A 15186-nucleotide genomic window follows, 5' to 3' on the forward strand; every position below is an offset into this window, starting at 1 on the left:
AAGCCAGCTTCCCCGCCACCTTGGGTTCCCTTCCTGCTTCAAGCCACAGGAAGCATGAGTACCTGCAGGAGGAGGAAAAAAAAAACAAAAACAAAAACAAACAAACCCTTGAGGGCAGCTAGAAACTCCAGCCCATAAAACTCTGCTCTTCATCTCATCTGAAGGAAATGCCAAATCAGAGTGGCTGCTCAGGAGCACCACACACTAGGAGGCATGTTCCATGGGTCTCCTGGGCATAAACACTTAGCCAGCCTTCCCACATAGCTGGGGTACCACCTGTGGGACTTTCCCCCAACCCACACAGGATGGGCAGTGCTTTGGACACCTGCAAGTGCTGAAGATAAACCTGGGCATAAGGCATCATCTAGTCCTGAAAAAGCGGCAGTGATTTAAGATTGAGGAAACTCACAGGCAACTACAAAGATCCTCTAAGCAAATACATTCTAGAAAGGCCATAACATTGTGAGACTGTGAGGACCAGAATAACTAACTAATCCTGCAGTGCAAAGCCATAGGCAAATGTCCACAAGGAACAACAGCAAACAGGGAACCATGATCTCCCCAAACAGACAAAGGGATGAGCCAGTGATTGACCCTAACAAGAGGCAACGTGTGAGCTCTCAAGAATTCAAATAGCAGTTCCAAGGAAACTCAGCAAACTCCAATAAAACACAAAAAAGTAACTGAAAAATTTATCAAACAAATTTAACTAAGAGATTGAAATAATTTTGAAAAACGCAAACAGAAATCTTACATTGAAAAGTATTTGCCAAGCTGAAAAATGCATGACAAGGTCTTAACAGAAGAATGGATCAAGCATAGAAAGGAATCAGGAAGCTCAAAGACAGTCTACAGGAAAATACACAGTCAAAAAAAAAAAAAAAAAAAAAAAAAAGAATGTAAAGGAAAAAAAACCCTGCAAGATAAAGAGAATAACCTCAAAAAAGCAAATCTAAGAATTAGCATTCAAGAGGAAGTTGAGAAAAGCAAAAGGCAGAAAACTTATTCAAAGCAAGAATATAAAAAAATTTTCCAAGCCTACCAAAAGACACAAATATCAAGGAATAGAAAGGTCAGGGATCAACAAACAGATTCAATTCAAATAAGACTAGCCCCAGGCATATAATAATCAAACTCTCAAAGGTCAAGGACACAAAGGATACTAAAAGCAGCAAGAAAAAGAAGCAAATAACATATAAAGGAGCTCCAATTCATCTGATAATATACTTCTCAGAAAAACCATGAAGTCCAAGAGGGTGTGACACAATATATTCAAAGTGCTTGAGGTGGGGCGGGGGTGGGAGAGGGGGAACCCTGCAAACAGACAATACTTTACCCAACAAAACTTTCCTTCAAACATGAAGGAAAGATAAACTATATCCCAGACAAATGCTGAGGGAATCCATCACCTCTAGACTTGTCTTACGAAAAAAAAAAATAAACGCTAAACAGAGTTCTTCAGTCTGAAAGAACAGAGTGCTAATGTGCAAAAGGAAAACATTGAAAGCATAAAACTCACTGGTAAAGTAAGCACACAGACACAGTGCAGAATTCTTTTCAGAATACAGATGCAGAATTGAGATCTGTAATCCAATCATAGCTGTAGAATGAACACTAGAAGACAAATCTATCACAACTAAAACTACAGAAAACCTGTTAAAATTAAAGATGCAATATAAAAACATGTAAATTTAGAAAACAAAGGTCAAAATGTGGGGGATGGAATTAAAGTGTAGAGGTTTTTTTAAAGTTCTTCCTTTGATTCTTTTTTTTGTGATCAAAATTAAATTGTCATCTGTTTAAAATAACTTGTAATATCTATAAGAAGTTTTTTGTATTCTGCATAATTACCACACAGCAAAAACACAGTCACCTGTTCATTGGCCGATGCCCAGCTCATGTTAACTTCTCCCTAACATAGAGCACTCACTCAATTATGCCTGTGGAGAAACTTTTGCTAATGAGTCATCTTTACAATCTTTCCAGGGACCAGGCCAAAATATAAAGCAGTAAAATAAGTGAAGGCACATAGAAAAAGGCAGGAAAGAGAATATTGACTCCTTGCATCCTTGGTGTTCTGCTTTCACCAAGAAATTATAAAGATATGACTTTAAATTGTCCCTTTCTCAAACTGCTTGGATGGGGTAAGGGGACTGATAAATATATTATGGTATATTCATATAATAGAAAACAATTTAATTGACTGTTCTATGCATGAATATGAAATAATATTTTAAAATTATGCTCAGTTAATAAGGCAAGTTGTATGCTTTAGAGAATTTAAAGTTTTAAAACATGCAAAGCAATACTCCACGTTGTTTATGAACACACATGTATGCAGCAAAAGCATTAAAAAATGCACAGGAATGATAAGACTGAACTCAAGATAGGGTTTATATCTAAGGAAGGAGATGGTGCAGAGGAAAGAGATTAGGTCAAGAAAAATTACACAACAAATTTCAAATGCATCTGTTTTATTCATTTAAAATGTATGTGTGCACGTATAAAGCCAATATGGCAATATGTTTAATATTTGTTGAAGATAGAGGTGTTCAAAATACTATTTTAGATACTGTTCCAATGTTTCAAATGCTTTATAATAAAAAAATCTTACAATCAATAAAAAAGGAAATTTTTTCATTTGCAACAACATGAATGAACCTGGAGGAAATTATACTCAGTGAAATACTCCATGCCCAGAAAGACAACTGCAGCATGATCTCACTGACGTGTGGAATCCAAAAATGCTAAACTTATAAAAGTATAGAACAGAATGGCAGGTATCAGGGACTGGGGGAGGAGGGTGACAGGGGAAAGGGGAGATCTTGGTTAAAGGATCCAAAGTTTCAGTTAGACAAAGGACTAAACTTTTGTGATTTACTGCACAGAATGGTGACTATAATAAATAATAACTCATTGCATATTCCAAAAGTAGGAGGGGGAATAAAGGCAAGTTGGTTAAGGGGTACAAAAATACAGTTAGATAGAAGGAGTAAGTTTTAGTATTAAATAGTATAGTAGGAAAATTATAGCTAATAATTTATTGTATATTTTAAAATAGCTAGAAGAATTGCAATATTCCCAACACAAAGATAAGTGTTTGAGCTTATGGATATCCCAATTACCCTGACTTGATCATTATACATTCTATACAGGTATCAAAAATAACATGTACCCCCAAAATATGTACAACTACTATGTATCAATTGAAAAATTGCTATAAAAGTTGATTTTAAATGTTTTCACTAGAAAAAAATAAGTCTGTGAAATGATCGATTTGTTAGTTTGATTTAAACATTCCACGGTATAAACATATATCAAAATATTACATTTTATCCTATAAATACATAAAAGTGTTTGTTGATTAAAAATAAAACTTAAAATGGCCGATGTGAACATGCTCAACATCATCAAAATCATCGAGGAAATGCAAGTTAAATCACCACAAAACCATTAGAATAGCTAAAATTTTAGAAGATGACAACATCAAATTTTGGTGCAGACATAGAGGAAATAAAAGTTTCATATGTTACTGATAGGAGGATTAAATGCTACAGCTACTCTGGACAATATTTTGGCAGTTTCTCATAAACATCCATCTATCATACGACCTAACAATTGTACTTTTACAAATTAGGAGTAATGGCCCACTCCTGTTAACAGTGCAACTTTCTATTAGCAGGTGAGTAGAAAAGTAGACTGTGGTATTTCCATACAATCAAGTATGCTCAAAATAAAAAGGGAGAAACTATTGTGATGTAAAACAACATAAATGAATTTTAAAACACTATCCTGGGAGGAAAAAGCCAGAAACAAAAAAAAATATATCATTTTATTTATATGGCTTTCTAGGTGAGGCAAAACTGACAGAATCAAAATCTTCCCAGAGAGGAGAAGAGGTGGAAATGACTGCCGAGGGGTATGAGTGAAGTTTGTGGGAAGATGAAAAGAATCTTGATTGTACCAATGTTTACATATATTTGTCAAAATTCATCAGTCTGTACACTTCAAATGGGTATATTTTATGGATGTGGATTATATCCCAACAAAATTGATTTTTTTAAAATGAAGAGTAAAGAGGGGCGACTTGTTCTATCAAATAAATGTAATACAAAAATGTAGTAATTAAAACAATGTGATATGGGTACAAGTAATTCAGACCTAAATACGTAACAAACCCTAACATCATTTCTGCCTATCTCAGAATCAAGAAAATTTATGATATCAGCAGTATTGCTGCAAATACTGAATTATATCAAAGCATTCTACCCTGGGCCTTTTGAATTCATTGTATTTTCAGGCCTTCCTCATTAAGTGAATTATCTAAATGACTTAATGTTCAGACTGCAATATTAACACAATACGTCTCACTGTACTACTGATTCCATTGTGAATTAATACCCTAAAGGACATGTGATTGGTTGCTGACACATTAATCTTCAATAAGACAATTATAAAATGTCCAAAAGTTAAGCAGAGATCAGGAAAGAATTTATATAGTTAGTCTGGAACTCAAAAGCCTATTCTAGACTCCTCTTCTTCCCATCATCAATAATTTTTTGTGGTGCATTTTAAACATGTTCAAAACTCTTCCACCTATAAAGCCTAGACAGAATTTTCCTTTATGTATTTCAACATAATTTCACTTACTGTCAATATTATTTATCATTCTCATATTTGAATTATATAACATTTATGAAAAAGATGAACTACAACAACAAATTTAATAATCCATTTGCCTTGTTATCACTTACTTCTGCAGTACCACAATCACAGACTTCATCTCCCTCCACTTTCTTATTGCCACAGACTGATTTTCGTTGCCATTGCATTGGTGGCTTATTTTGAAGACATCTAGTACCCACATGTGAAGTGAAATGTTTGAAGTCACTCAAACTGCAACTGCTGAATCTCTTCACACCACTGGATTTCCTAAAGATGAATCCATATAATATCACTGGCAGTGTGCTTCTGCAAACACAATTCTATATTATATAAATTAATTTCAAAATGTTTTTTTTTTTTTGAAACAGGGTCTCACTTTGTCGCCCAGGCTGGACCGTGCAGTGGTGTGATTATAGCTGATGCAGCCTCCAACCCCTGGCCTCAAGGAATCCTCAGCCTCTTGAATAGCTGAGACTACAGGCGAGTGCCACCATATTCAGTTAATATTTTTTTTATAATTTTTTGTAGAGACAGGGTCTTGCTGTGTTGATCAGACTGTTCTCAAAATCCTGACTTCAAGTGATCCTCCTGCCTTGGCCTCCCAAAGTGCTAAGATTACAGGCATGAGCCACCATGCCCAGCCTCAAAAGGTTAAATTTAATAGGCAATGATAAATGTTTATAAGTGCTTATACACCAAAAGATACATAAAGTTGATAAACCACTGTTTAAACTAACCAAGAAAAAAAAAAAGAAAAAAATCTAAATAAATAAAAGCAGAAACAAAAAGAGAAGGCATAACAACTAATAGCAAAGAAATACACAGGGTCATTAGAGACTAGTTTGAACAACTAATTTCTAAAAAATTGGAAAACCTAGAGGAAATGCATAAATTCCTAGACCCATATGATTTCCCTAGATTGAACAGGAAGAAATAGGAAAACTTTACAGCCCAATACTGAGCAATGAGCTTGAATCAGTAATAAAAGGCCTACCACCAACAAAAAAAAATCCCATAACCACATGGCTTTACTCCTGAATTCTACCAAACATACACAGGAGAACTAACACCAGTTCTTCTCAAACTATTCCAAAAACAGGAAAAGAGGGGAATTGTTCCTAACTCTTTCTTGAGGTAGCATTATTCTGATACCAAAACAAGAAAAGGACACAAATAACAACAATAACAACAAAAACCACAGACCAATATTCCAGATGAACATAGGTGCAAAAATCCCAGAAGAAAATACCGCAAACTGAATCCAACAATCAAGTGAGATTTATACCAAGGATGCAAAGATGGTTCAACATATGCAAATCAATAAAATGATATATCACATCAGCAGAATGAAGGACAAAAACCATATAATCATCTCAATAGGTACAGAAAAACCATTTGATAAAATTCAAAATGTCTTCATTATAAATATTGTCAATCAATTAGGCATAGAAAAAACATACCTCCACATAATGAAGGCCATATATTACAAACACACAGCTAACACCCTACTGAATGGGGAAGAACTAAAAGCCTTTTATTTAATAACTGGACAAGACAAGGATGCCCACTTTCATCATTCCTATTAACATCATACTAAAAGTCCTAGCCAGAGTAGTCAAGAGAAACAAATAAAAGGCATCCAAATTGGAAGAAAAAAGTCAAATTTCCCTCTTTGTGACAACATGCTCTTATGTATAGAAAAACCTAAAGACTCCACCAAAAAACCCTAATAACTGATAAATGAATTCAGTGAAACTACAGAATTCAAAATCAATACAAAAATCATTAGCATTTCTATATACCAATAACTAGCTGAATAACAAATCAAGAAAGCAATCCCTTTTACAATTGCTAAAAAAAATACCTAGACATAAATAGAATCAAGGGGGTGAAAATCTTCTACAATAAAAACAAAACAGTATGATTAAAGAGGACACAAACACATAGAAGGACATCACATGCACATGGAAAAGAATTAATATTGCTATAATGACCATACTACTCAAATCAATCTACAAATTCAATGCAATCCCTATCAAAATACCAATGATATTTTTCACATAAATAGAAAAAGCAATCCTAAGATTTGTATGGAACCACAAAAGACCCCGAATAGCCAAAGCAATACTGAGTTAAAAGAACAAAGCTGGAGGCATGATGATACTTGCCTTCAAAATATATTACAAAGCTGTAGCAACAAAATCAGAATGGTAGTAGAAAATAGAAATCCCAAATATAAATCTATCTATTTATAGCCAACTGATCTTCTCCAAAGGTACGAAGAACATACATTGGTGCTGAAAATAACTGAATATCCACATACAGAAGGATGAAACTGGACCCCCATCTTTGACTATGTATTACACAATAATCAACTCAAAATCAATTAAGTACTTAAACATAAGGCCAAAAACTATAAAACTACTAGGAGAAAACATGGAGGAAATATTTCAGGACACTGTTTTAGGCAAAGATTTATGGCTAAGACTTTGAAAGCACACACAACAAAAACAAAAATAGACAAATGGGACTGTATCAAACTAAAAAGCCTCTTCTGCACAGCAAAGGAAACCACCAACAGACTGAGGAGATACAAGTGTAGGATAGGATAAAGTATTTGCAAACTATTCATCTGACAGGGGGATATTAGCCCGAATATACAGGTACCTCAAAAATCTCAAAAGCAAAGAATCAAATAATACCATTTAAAAGTGGGTAAAGGATATGAACAGGCATTTCTCAAAAGAAGACATACAAATGGCCAACAGGTATATGAAAAATTCTCAATATCATTAATCATTTGGAAAAATTGTAATTTTAATCAAAACTATAATGAGATAGCTTCTCACTCCAGTTAGAATAGCTATCATAAAAAAAGGTAAAACATAACAAATATCAGTGATGATATGAAAAAAAGGAAACTCTTATACAGTGTTAGTGGGAATATAAATTAGTCTAGCCATTATGGTAAAAGTATGAAGGTTTCTACAAAAACCTAAAAATAGTACCATCATATGATCCAGCAATCTCATTACTATGTATTTATTCAAAGGAAAGGAAACTAGTGTATCAAAAAGATACCTGCACCCCTATGTTTATTGCAGAACTGTTCAAAATAGCCAAGATATGGAATCCACCTAAATGTCCATCAGCGGAAGAATGGATAAAGAGAATGTGGTATATATCCACAGGAAATGCTATTCATCCATAAAAAAAGAATGAAATTCCATCACTTGCAGCAATGTGTATGGAACTGGACATCATTATGTTAAATGAAATAAGCCAGGCAAATACTAATCACATGTTCTCACTCCTATGTGGGAGTTAAAAAGTTGATCTCATGGAGGTAGAGAGTAGAAAGATGGCTTCCATAGGCCAGGAAGGGTTGGGAAGTGGATGAAGAGAGGTTAGTTATTGAGTAGTTCCACTGAAAGAATAAGTCCTAATGTTCAATAGCAAGGAAGAGTTATTACAGTTAACAATAATTTACTCTGTATTTCAAAATAGCTAGAATACAAGATCTAATATGCTCCCAACACAAAGAAATGATAAAGGTATGAGGTGACAGATATTCTGAACACCTGATTTGATCATTACACATTGTATGCATGTATCAAAATATTACCACGTGTACCCCATAAATATGTACAATTATTAGGTTTCCATAAATATTTTTTCAACAATAAAAATAAATGTAGACTATTACCCCCAAATTATATATTGGAAAGAGTACTGAAGTGTAAGAATGAAGAGTGTACAAATACATACTAATGTTCTCTTGCTACTTGATTGAAGCTAATGCCAATCTATTAACTGTCTTCTATATGAAGTGTGGAGTAGAGAACAGAACAGAGCTTTGGAATTAGATAAACCTGTTGACTGATACCAACTCTATGACTTATGGCAAAGTGATTAAATTCTCTAAGTCTCAGTTTTCTCATCTATATTATAGGGATAATACCCATCTACCTCATAGTGTTGTAGTGAGGATTAAATATTATTAAATAAGTCAAGTGCAAAATTCAACTCTCTGGCTTATAATGGGTGCCCAATAAATAATTTACTGGTTATAGCACTGATACCTGCTGAAGTTTGGCCACTAATTAACTTATGTATTCAATGTAGAGTCACTTAGGCTGGGTATACTCCAGGAATATTTTCATAAACACATTAAATAGAAATTATAATACTTACCTTATTTACATGCCATCTTTGAGAATGAACATAATGTGTGAGATGTACTATGGAAATGCAAAAGAGTTATAGATATATGGTATGGTTAGATTTTGTAAAAGTTAAGGTGACACCCTACACATATCACCACAAATTTGTAAGAAATTGAAGATTATATTTGAAATCATATTAAACATTATTTTTATAAAGTACCATATGAATGTAAAGGTTTATTAATACAGATTCAAAACCCAGGTCTGCCACAAACTAGCTACCTGAAGTAAGGGTAATTATCTTTCTATAACTCAGTTCTCATCTGTAAGGATGGGAATAGTAGGACCTGCCCTACAGGGATGTTGTGAGAATCAAATGAGTTAATATATGTAAAGTGCTTGGAATGGTCTCTAGCACATAGTAACTACAATGTAATATTTGTTAACCTTATCATCAATATGCTAGGCTTTGAGTGTCCTACGCAAAACATCTTGCCATAGCATACTTGAGAATAGCTGGCCACATGAACAGTAAGCCCAGACTATTTATTCTCATATTGTTGTGATTTATCTATATGGATATATATACCGATTATATATCCGTATAGATATATGTACATATATGGATATGTGTGTATACACATATAATTCCTTTTAGAGCTAATTTATAATTATGTGTGTATGTGTATACGCATGTATATGTTTGAGTTTGAGCTATTTTTAGAATATAAGAGATAATTAACCCTTAGGAGGTGCTTAGAAGTAACCCTAAAAATAATGTTTTCAAAAATTAATTCCTTATTCTCACTTTTAACTTTTGATTGTTCTTCAGCATGAATACCTGACACCTATCATAGGCTATTACAAACAGAAAAACTGCAAAACACTAAAGACATCTGCAGTAGCTCTTGTCTGATATACTATTTTGAGAACATTGGAAAATATACAAATCATTGTAGCTAATCCATCACATATTTAAAGAATTTTACAGTTTAGAAATATTTTCCCATTTTATTTTCTCATTTTATTCTTAGATAACCCTGTGAATTAAGAGAATAGGCATAATTATTCCCATTTGAAGATGATAAAAGTAAGTCTAAGGAAAGTCAAGTAATTTCTCCAGTCATACAATTATTATACGTATATTTTTACTGACCAAAAATGGTTTTATTATATGTATACAGTAGCTCTATTCAAAACTGCTTTCAAAAGTAAAGTTCTTTCTCATAAACTAAAATAGCATATGCATATTCAGATTAATCAAATTTGGTATATATATACCATGGAGTACTACTCAGCCATAAAAAGGATGAATTAATCCCTTTTGCAACAATTTGGGTGGGACTGGAGACCATTCGCCTAAGTGAAGTATCTCAATAATGGAAAAATATTATATATTGAATGTTAGTCTCCAACTAGGACTCCTTATTCTTTTGGGTGTTAATTTATTCACATCAAACTATTCTAAAATCAAAATAAAAGATTTTGTCTAAAACAAAGGCCACTTATTATGGCCTTCTGACGTATTTTTAAAGGTCCTTACTAAGCGTGTTCATAAAATACACATGCTAAGGAAAATTATTTTGCTAATGAATATTGCAGATTGGGTTTGTTATCCTTGGCTATCTTTAATGGCAAACCTTCCTCCATGTTACTGTTATATTTAAAGTTACATGTTTATATTTTGTAGTGAACGTGAAACATTTATAGTTAAGTTGTGCTATAAGTAAATACCAAAAGTTTTCTCTTCAAATGTTTAAAACAAAACAAACATAACTAACAAATAAATTTGTTTAAAAAACTTACATAGCATTTGGATTCATTATACAGGTGGTTTTTGAACATCGACATTTCTTTGGGTCATCATATGACAGTCCCAGACTGAGTGCCAGCAGCTGGGTCACAACAACTGAAAAGGCCTCCAGAGTTGACTCCTTGGGATACTACAACAATAACATCAACAACAAGAAAAAAAAAATTAGAGGAAAGACAATCCATTGAAGGGTTGTAAAAAATATTTTTCTAATTATGAATATTTTGATTATTTTGTCAAACTCTTAAGAATAGGGAGATATGGTTCCTTGAGCAGCTGAAGCTCTTCGGATTAAGTTTTACTGAACTGCAAACGTAATGAATCTATACCAAGCATTGCCATAATTTAACAATTGAACACCTAACATAATTCTTAGGTAGCTACCATAACTATATAAAAGGGCTGTTTTTGATGAAGAAACTTTACATTAGACTTTTAGCTATATGGACCATAATCTTCAATTCACCCAATTTCTTACAACAGCTCTGACATTCATTTCAAATAGTCCATGTGATCTCCTCCCAGCTCATGAAGTGGCCACATAACCAAGTTACCCAATTTAAGTTGTATTATCTGCTGCCTGCTGGGACCCTCACTGATGTAGTGACTGGTGTCACGAGAAACCACAGAAAGCAGATCCTGTAGATAACATTCCTGGATTAGGCTGCTCGTGTATTTAACAAGTGTACAGATAACTCCCTTGCCAGGGAGAAATGGGATACTGGTGATTGCTGGTATGCAATGACATCATGATTTCTCAAATTATCACCAACGCTCATAAGATAAGGGGTAGGAAAGGGTCAAGTTGTCAGGAATATCAAGACACTTAATTGCTAAGGTGACAATAGCAATAATAAAGATTTTGGTGTTAATTGTTTTCTTATGACAGTCCTAAAGGATGCACATAATGAACAGAAGAAAGGGAAAGCTGTGAATGAGAAACTGAAAATGCAAATAGGTGATCAGACACTTCTGCAGCAGCACTAAAGTAACTCCTCATCGTCTGTAGTTGTGGACTGACATGGCTGAGGACCAAGCCCAAATCCCCCAGATTAGGTAGAGAAAGCATCATAATCTGAAACTTGGGATCGGAACAGTTAGAGCAACATGGACAAACAGCCCTGTACTCCCCTTGCCAGCAGAGGAAGCCCTCTCCAAACAACAAGAGAGCCTGTGCATTAAAGAAACAAACAATTCTGATGGCAATACCTGGGACATTTGTCTCACTACCCCTCATTGCCTCCAGATCCATATTAAGAATTAAATACCAACATGGTCTTCAAGGGGAAATATAAATGTCCTGCTCTGGGAGGGGCTAATTTATACTTTGAAAGAGATTGATCAAAGAGTAGGAAAATAGAAGACTGGACTGGAATAAATTTATTGAAATGGGTGACTCACCTGGGATTTTATTATTTTATGTGTTGAGTAAAAGCAGAAGTCATGTTAGTATTCTACCAGGATGGCAAATTGAAGTTGGACTTAATAGTAGCCTACTGTCAAGGAGGTCAAAATACTAGAACTACCCTGGCATACTGTATGGTTAAGAAGTGCTGAGTTTCACGAATATGGCAACATTGTGTGAATCCATTCCACGCAACTCGTTGGATAACTATCCTTAAATAAACCTCCAGGGAGGGCTAGGAGGATACCTCCTTCATCAAGACATGAAGAAATATTTCGGTGAAAGGCACACTGATATCACCAGAAATCTCTGAGTGATTGTATTTTGCAGAGTGGGGATGATGGTGGAATATAGTGCAATGGAACTTGGTTCTCTGAAATCAATGGGAATAATGGGACTGGGAGTGGTACAGGCCATGTGGCAGGGCTTAACAGAGACATGGTAGGTGCAATTATCACAATAAGCTAGAGGGACTTAGATATGATCAAAGTATATTGGCCCACAGGGATTGTGGTAATTATTTCAGAGACCCTAAAAATGAAAAAATATATGGGCATGATACTGAAGGTGTTCTTGACATTCTAGGTCTTGTGGCAACAATTTAACATGAGTTGCTGTGACACAGATTCCCAGACCTAAACCAGTTCACAACCTCAGAGATTCTTGACTGAAGAGAGTGCCTTTGAGGAAGAAGCTTGCCATGTAGTTGTAGATGAAACTATGCCTATTCCCCCAAGCCTTCTCCGGAGGGACCTATGGCCATTGACAAGAATGACTGTGCACACAAGAAAAGAAAGTACCTAGGACTTTGGGGGCTTACTGTATTCCCAGTCAGAAGTGAGGTTACCCTGGAAAACTGAGTATCACCTTAGTCCACTGGTCAAAGTGGAGGCTTATGGAGGTAAGGTGGTCAGCAGGGTCTTGTTTCAAGTTCATCTAACAGTGAATACAAAAGAACTGCAGATACATCCTATATTATTTTCCAAATACCAGAATTATGGCTGGAATAGAAATACTAGCACACACTGGTCCCCGACCAATGTAGCAAGAGCTACTGTGATACAGAAGGTCAAGAGGAAGGTCCTGGAACTGCTCCCAAGATGATAAATCATAAGTAATATGGCCTGCCTGGGGGAATTGCATAGTTTAGTGCCACCATCAAAGTTTGAAGTTGTAGGAATAATGGTACATATCACATCATCATTTAGCTTGTTTTCCTGGCACAAAAGCCAAATGAAAGATGGAGAATGACTGTAAATCATTGCAAACTTAACTCAGTGGTGATGGCAATCAGACTGGCCATTCCCAATGTGGTATCTTTACTGGAGTAAATCACCACAGCCTCTTGCAACTGATATGCAGAAAATGACCTAGAAATTCCCCCCTTTTTATCCATCAGCAGCAAAAACAATCAAGAACAGTTTGCCTACAACAAGGGGGTAGTGGTATGGGATCAGTTACCTTGCCTCATCCTATGTCAGCTGTCCTCTCCTGCTTTCTGTGACAGTACAGACCAGAGAGACCTTTATTGTACAGCACACAAAACATCACACTGGCTCCATTATCTTGCTGACAACATGCTTACTAGGCTTGGTATGCAGGAAGCAGCATGTGTCACAATTGTTTTAGTCAAATAATTGCATGCTGGAGAGTAGGAGATAAATTCTCAACAGTTCAGTAGTCTACCACAGTGGCTAAGTTCCTGGGGGTACAGACACATCAGGGTATCCCTTCTAAAATTAGACAAGTTTATGTACTTTACATAGCCCCCTACAACAAAAGAGGAACTATGTTTGATGGCCTTATTTGGATATCATTGCAACATATGCCAGGTTTGGATATGCCGCTCTGAATCATTTGCTAGTTATTGCATCAGCAGCTCCTGGCTTGACACTTGCCCCAGCGAAGGTTGAAAACCTTTAGCACAAAGTGGCCATCACCCAAATGTCTCATCATAAAGTAGATGTTTCATCCACAAACCATAAAGGTGGATGTTCACAGTAATACCACAATGAACAGGTCTAGAAAGAACAAGTAAACTGCACAAGCAGGTATCTCAGACTCCCATGGTACCAACATGTTCCCTTTGCTGCCTCTCCCACAACTCAATTGCTCTTTGCGACACTGAATAGACACCCGTTGTTAAAAGAAGAGGAAAAAGCATGGACTTGGCCTATGATTGTATGGGCAAGACACGACAGCAGCAGCCAGAAGTGGTATCACTCACTGCCTTAGTGAATAGACCAAGTGGGTATAAGGCCAGGCAGTACCTCTGGTTGTCTGCTTTGCTAAGAGACGGCCTGAGGTACTGATTCACGGGCAGTTCACAATGGGTTCACCTGCTGGTCAGAAACTGGGAAAGAATAAGGTTTGTTGGTTACAAGAAAGTCGAAGGAAAAGATAAGCATATAAGTATATAAACCTCTCCTATCCTACAATATCCATTGTAGAGTCTCAAACATCAGGTCGGCAAAATCCACTCAGTGAATGTCAATCACATTCATTTTTCCCTGGACACCTCAGTGCTTACTCAAAAGACCAATGAATTGCAGATGCCATGGCTTCAGAGGGCAGCTTTACATGAGCTCAACAAACTCCTCTTACTGAAACTGACATGGCTTTCTACACAACTAAGCACCGTGTCCGCCATCAACATCCCACCTGCTGATCAGGAGCCTCCATCACGGCACTATGTCCCCACTGGATTAGCCAGTCAACTGGAGATAGGGTTACTGCAATGGGCCACTCATTCGTTCAAGTGGTGATGACCTGTCCCCACATATTCCAGGTGTAGATTGTCTTTTCCCGTCTGCAGTGTTTCCACCAGCACCACAATCATGTACGTACAGAATGGCTTCCACATCACCACCCAGTATCACTTCTGACCAGGGTCACATTTTGTGGCACAGTATTTATGGAAATGGGTTCATTACTATAAGATTTACTTATCACACGTCCATAATCAAGAAGCAGCTGGCTTAACAGAAAGGTAAAATGACTGTCTAAAGACTCAGTTGTGGCCCAGCTAAGGGACAATATCCTGAGGGTTGAGAAAGATGTTGTTAATGAATTTAAAAATATTCTAAGATGGCCAACTAGAGACAAAGTTTGTCGGATCATCCCAGCAGAAGAGTTGA

General features: G+C 35.9%; 1 protein-coding gene across 1 annotated transcript in view; it reads right to left on the bottom strand.

The window, feature by feature from the left end:
• Positions 1 to 15186, bottom strand: part of LOC138393672 (disintegrin and metalloproteinase domain-containing protein 32-like) — a 105739-nt gene that overhangs the window by 38900 nt on the left and 51653 nt on the right. Inside the window, exons 11-12 of the mRNA XM_069485051.1 lie at positions 10638 to 10774; positions 4755 to 4932 (exon numbers count right to left, since the gene is read on the bottom strand). Of these exons, the coding sequence (XP_069341152.1) occupies positions 4755 to 4932; positions 10638 to 10774 (315 nt within the window). The remainder of the gene's footprint in view (positions 1 to 4754; positions 4933 to 10637; positions 10775 to 15186) is intronic.

Source organism: Eulemur rufifrons, chromosome 12, assembly GCF_041146395.1.
Source record: "Eulemur rufifrons isolate Redbay chromosome 12, OSU_ERuf_1, whole genome shotgun sequence".
In the NCBI taxonomy this organism is placed as follows: domain Eukaryota; kingdom Metazoa; phylum Chordata; class Mammalia; order Primates; family Lemuridae; genus Eulemur; species Eulemur rufifrons.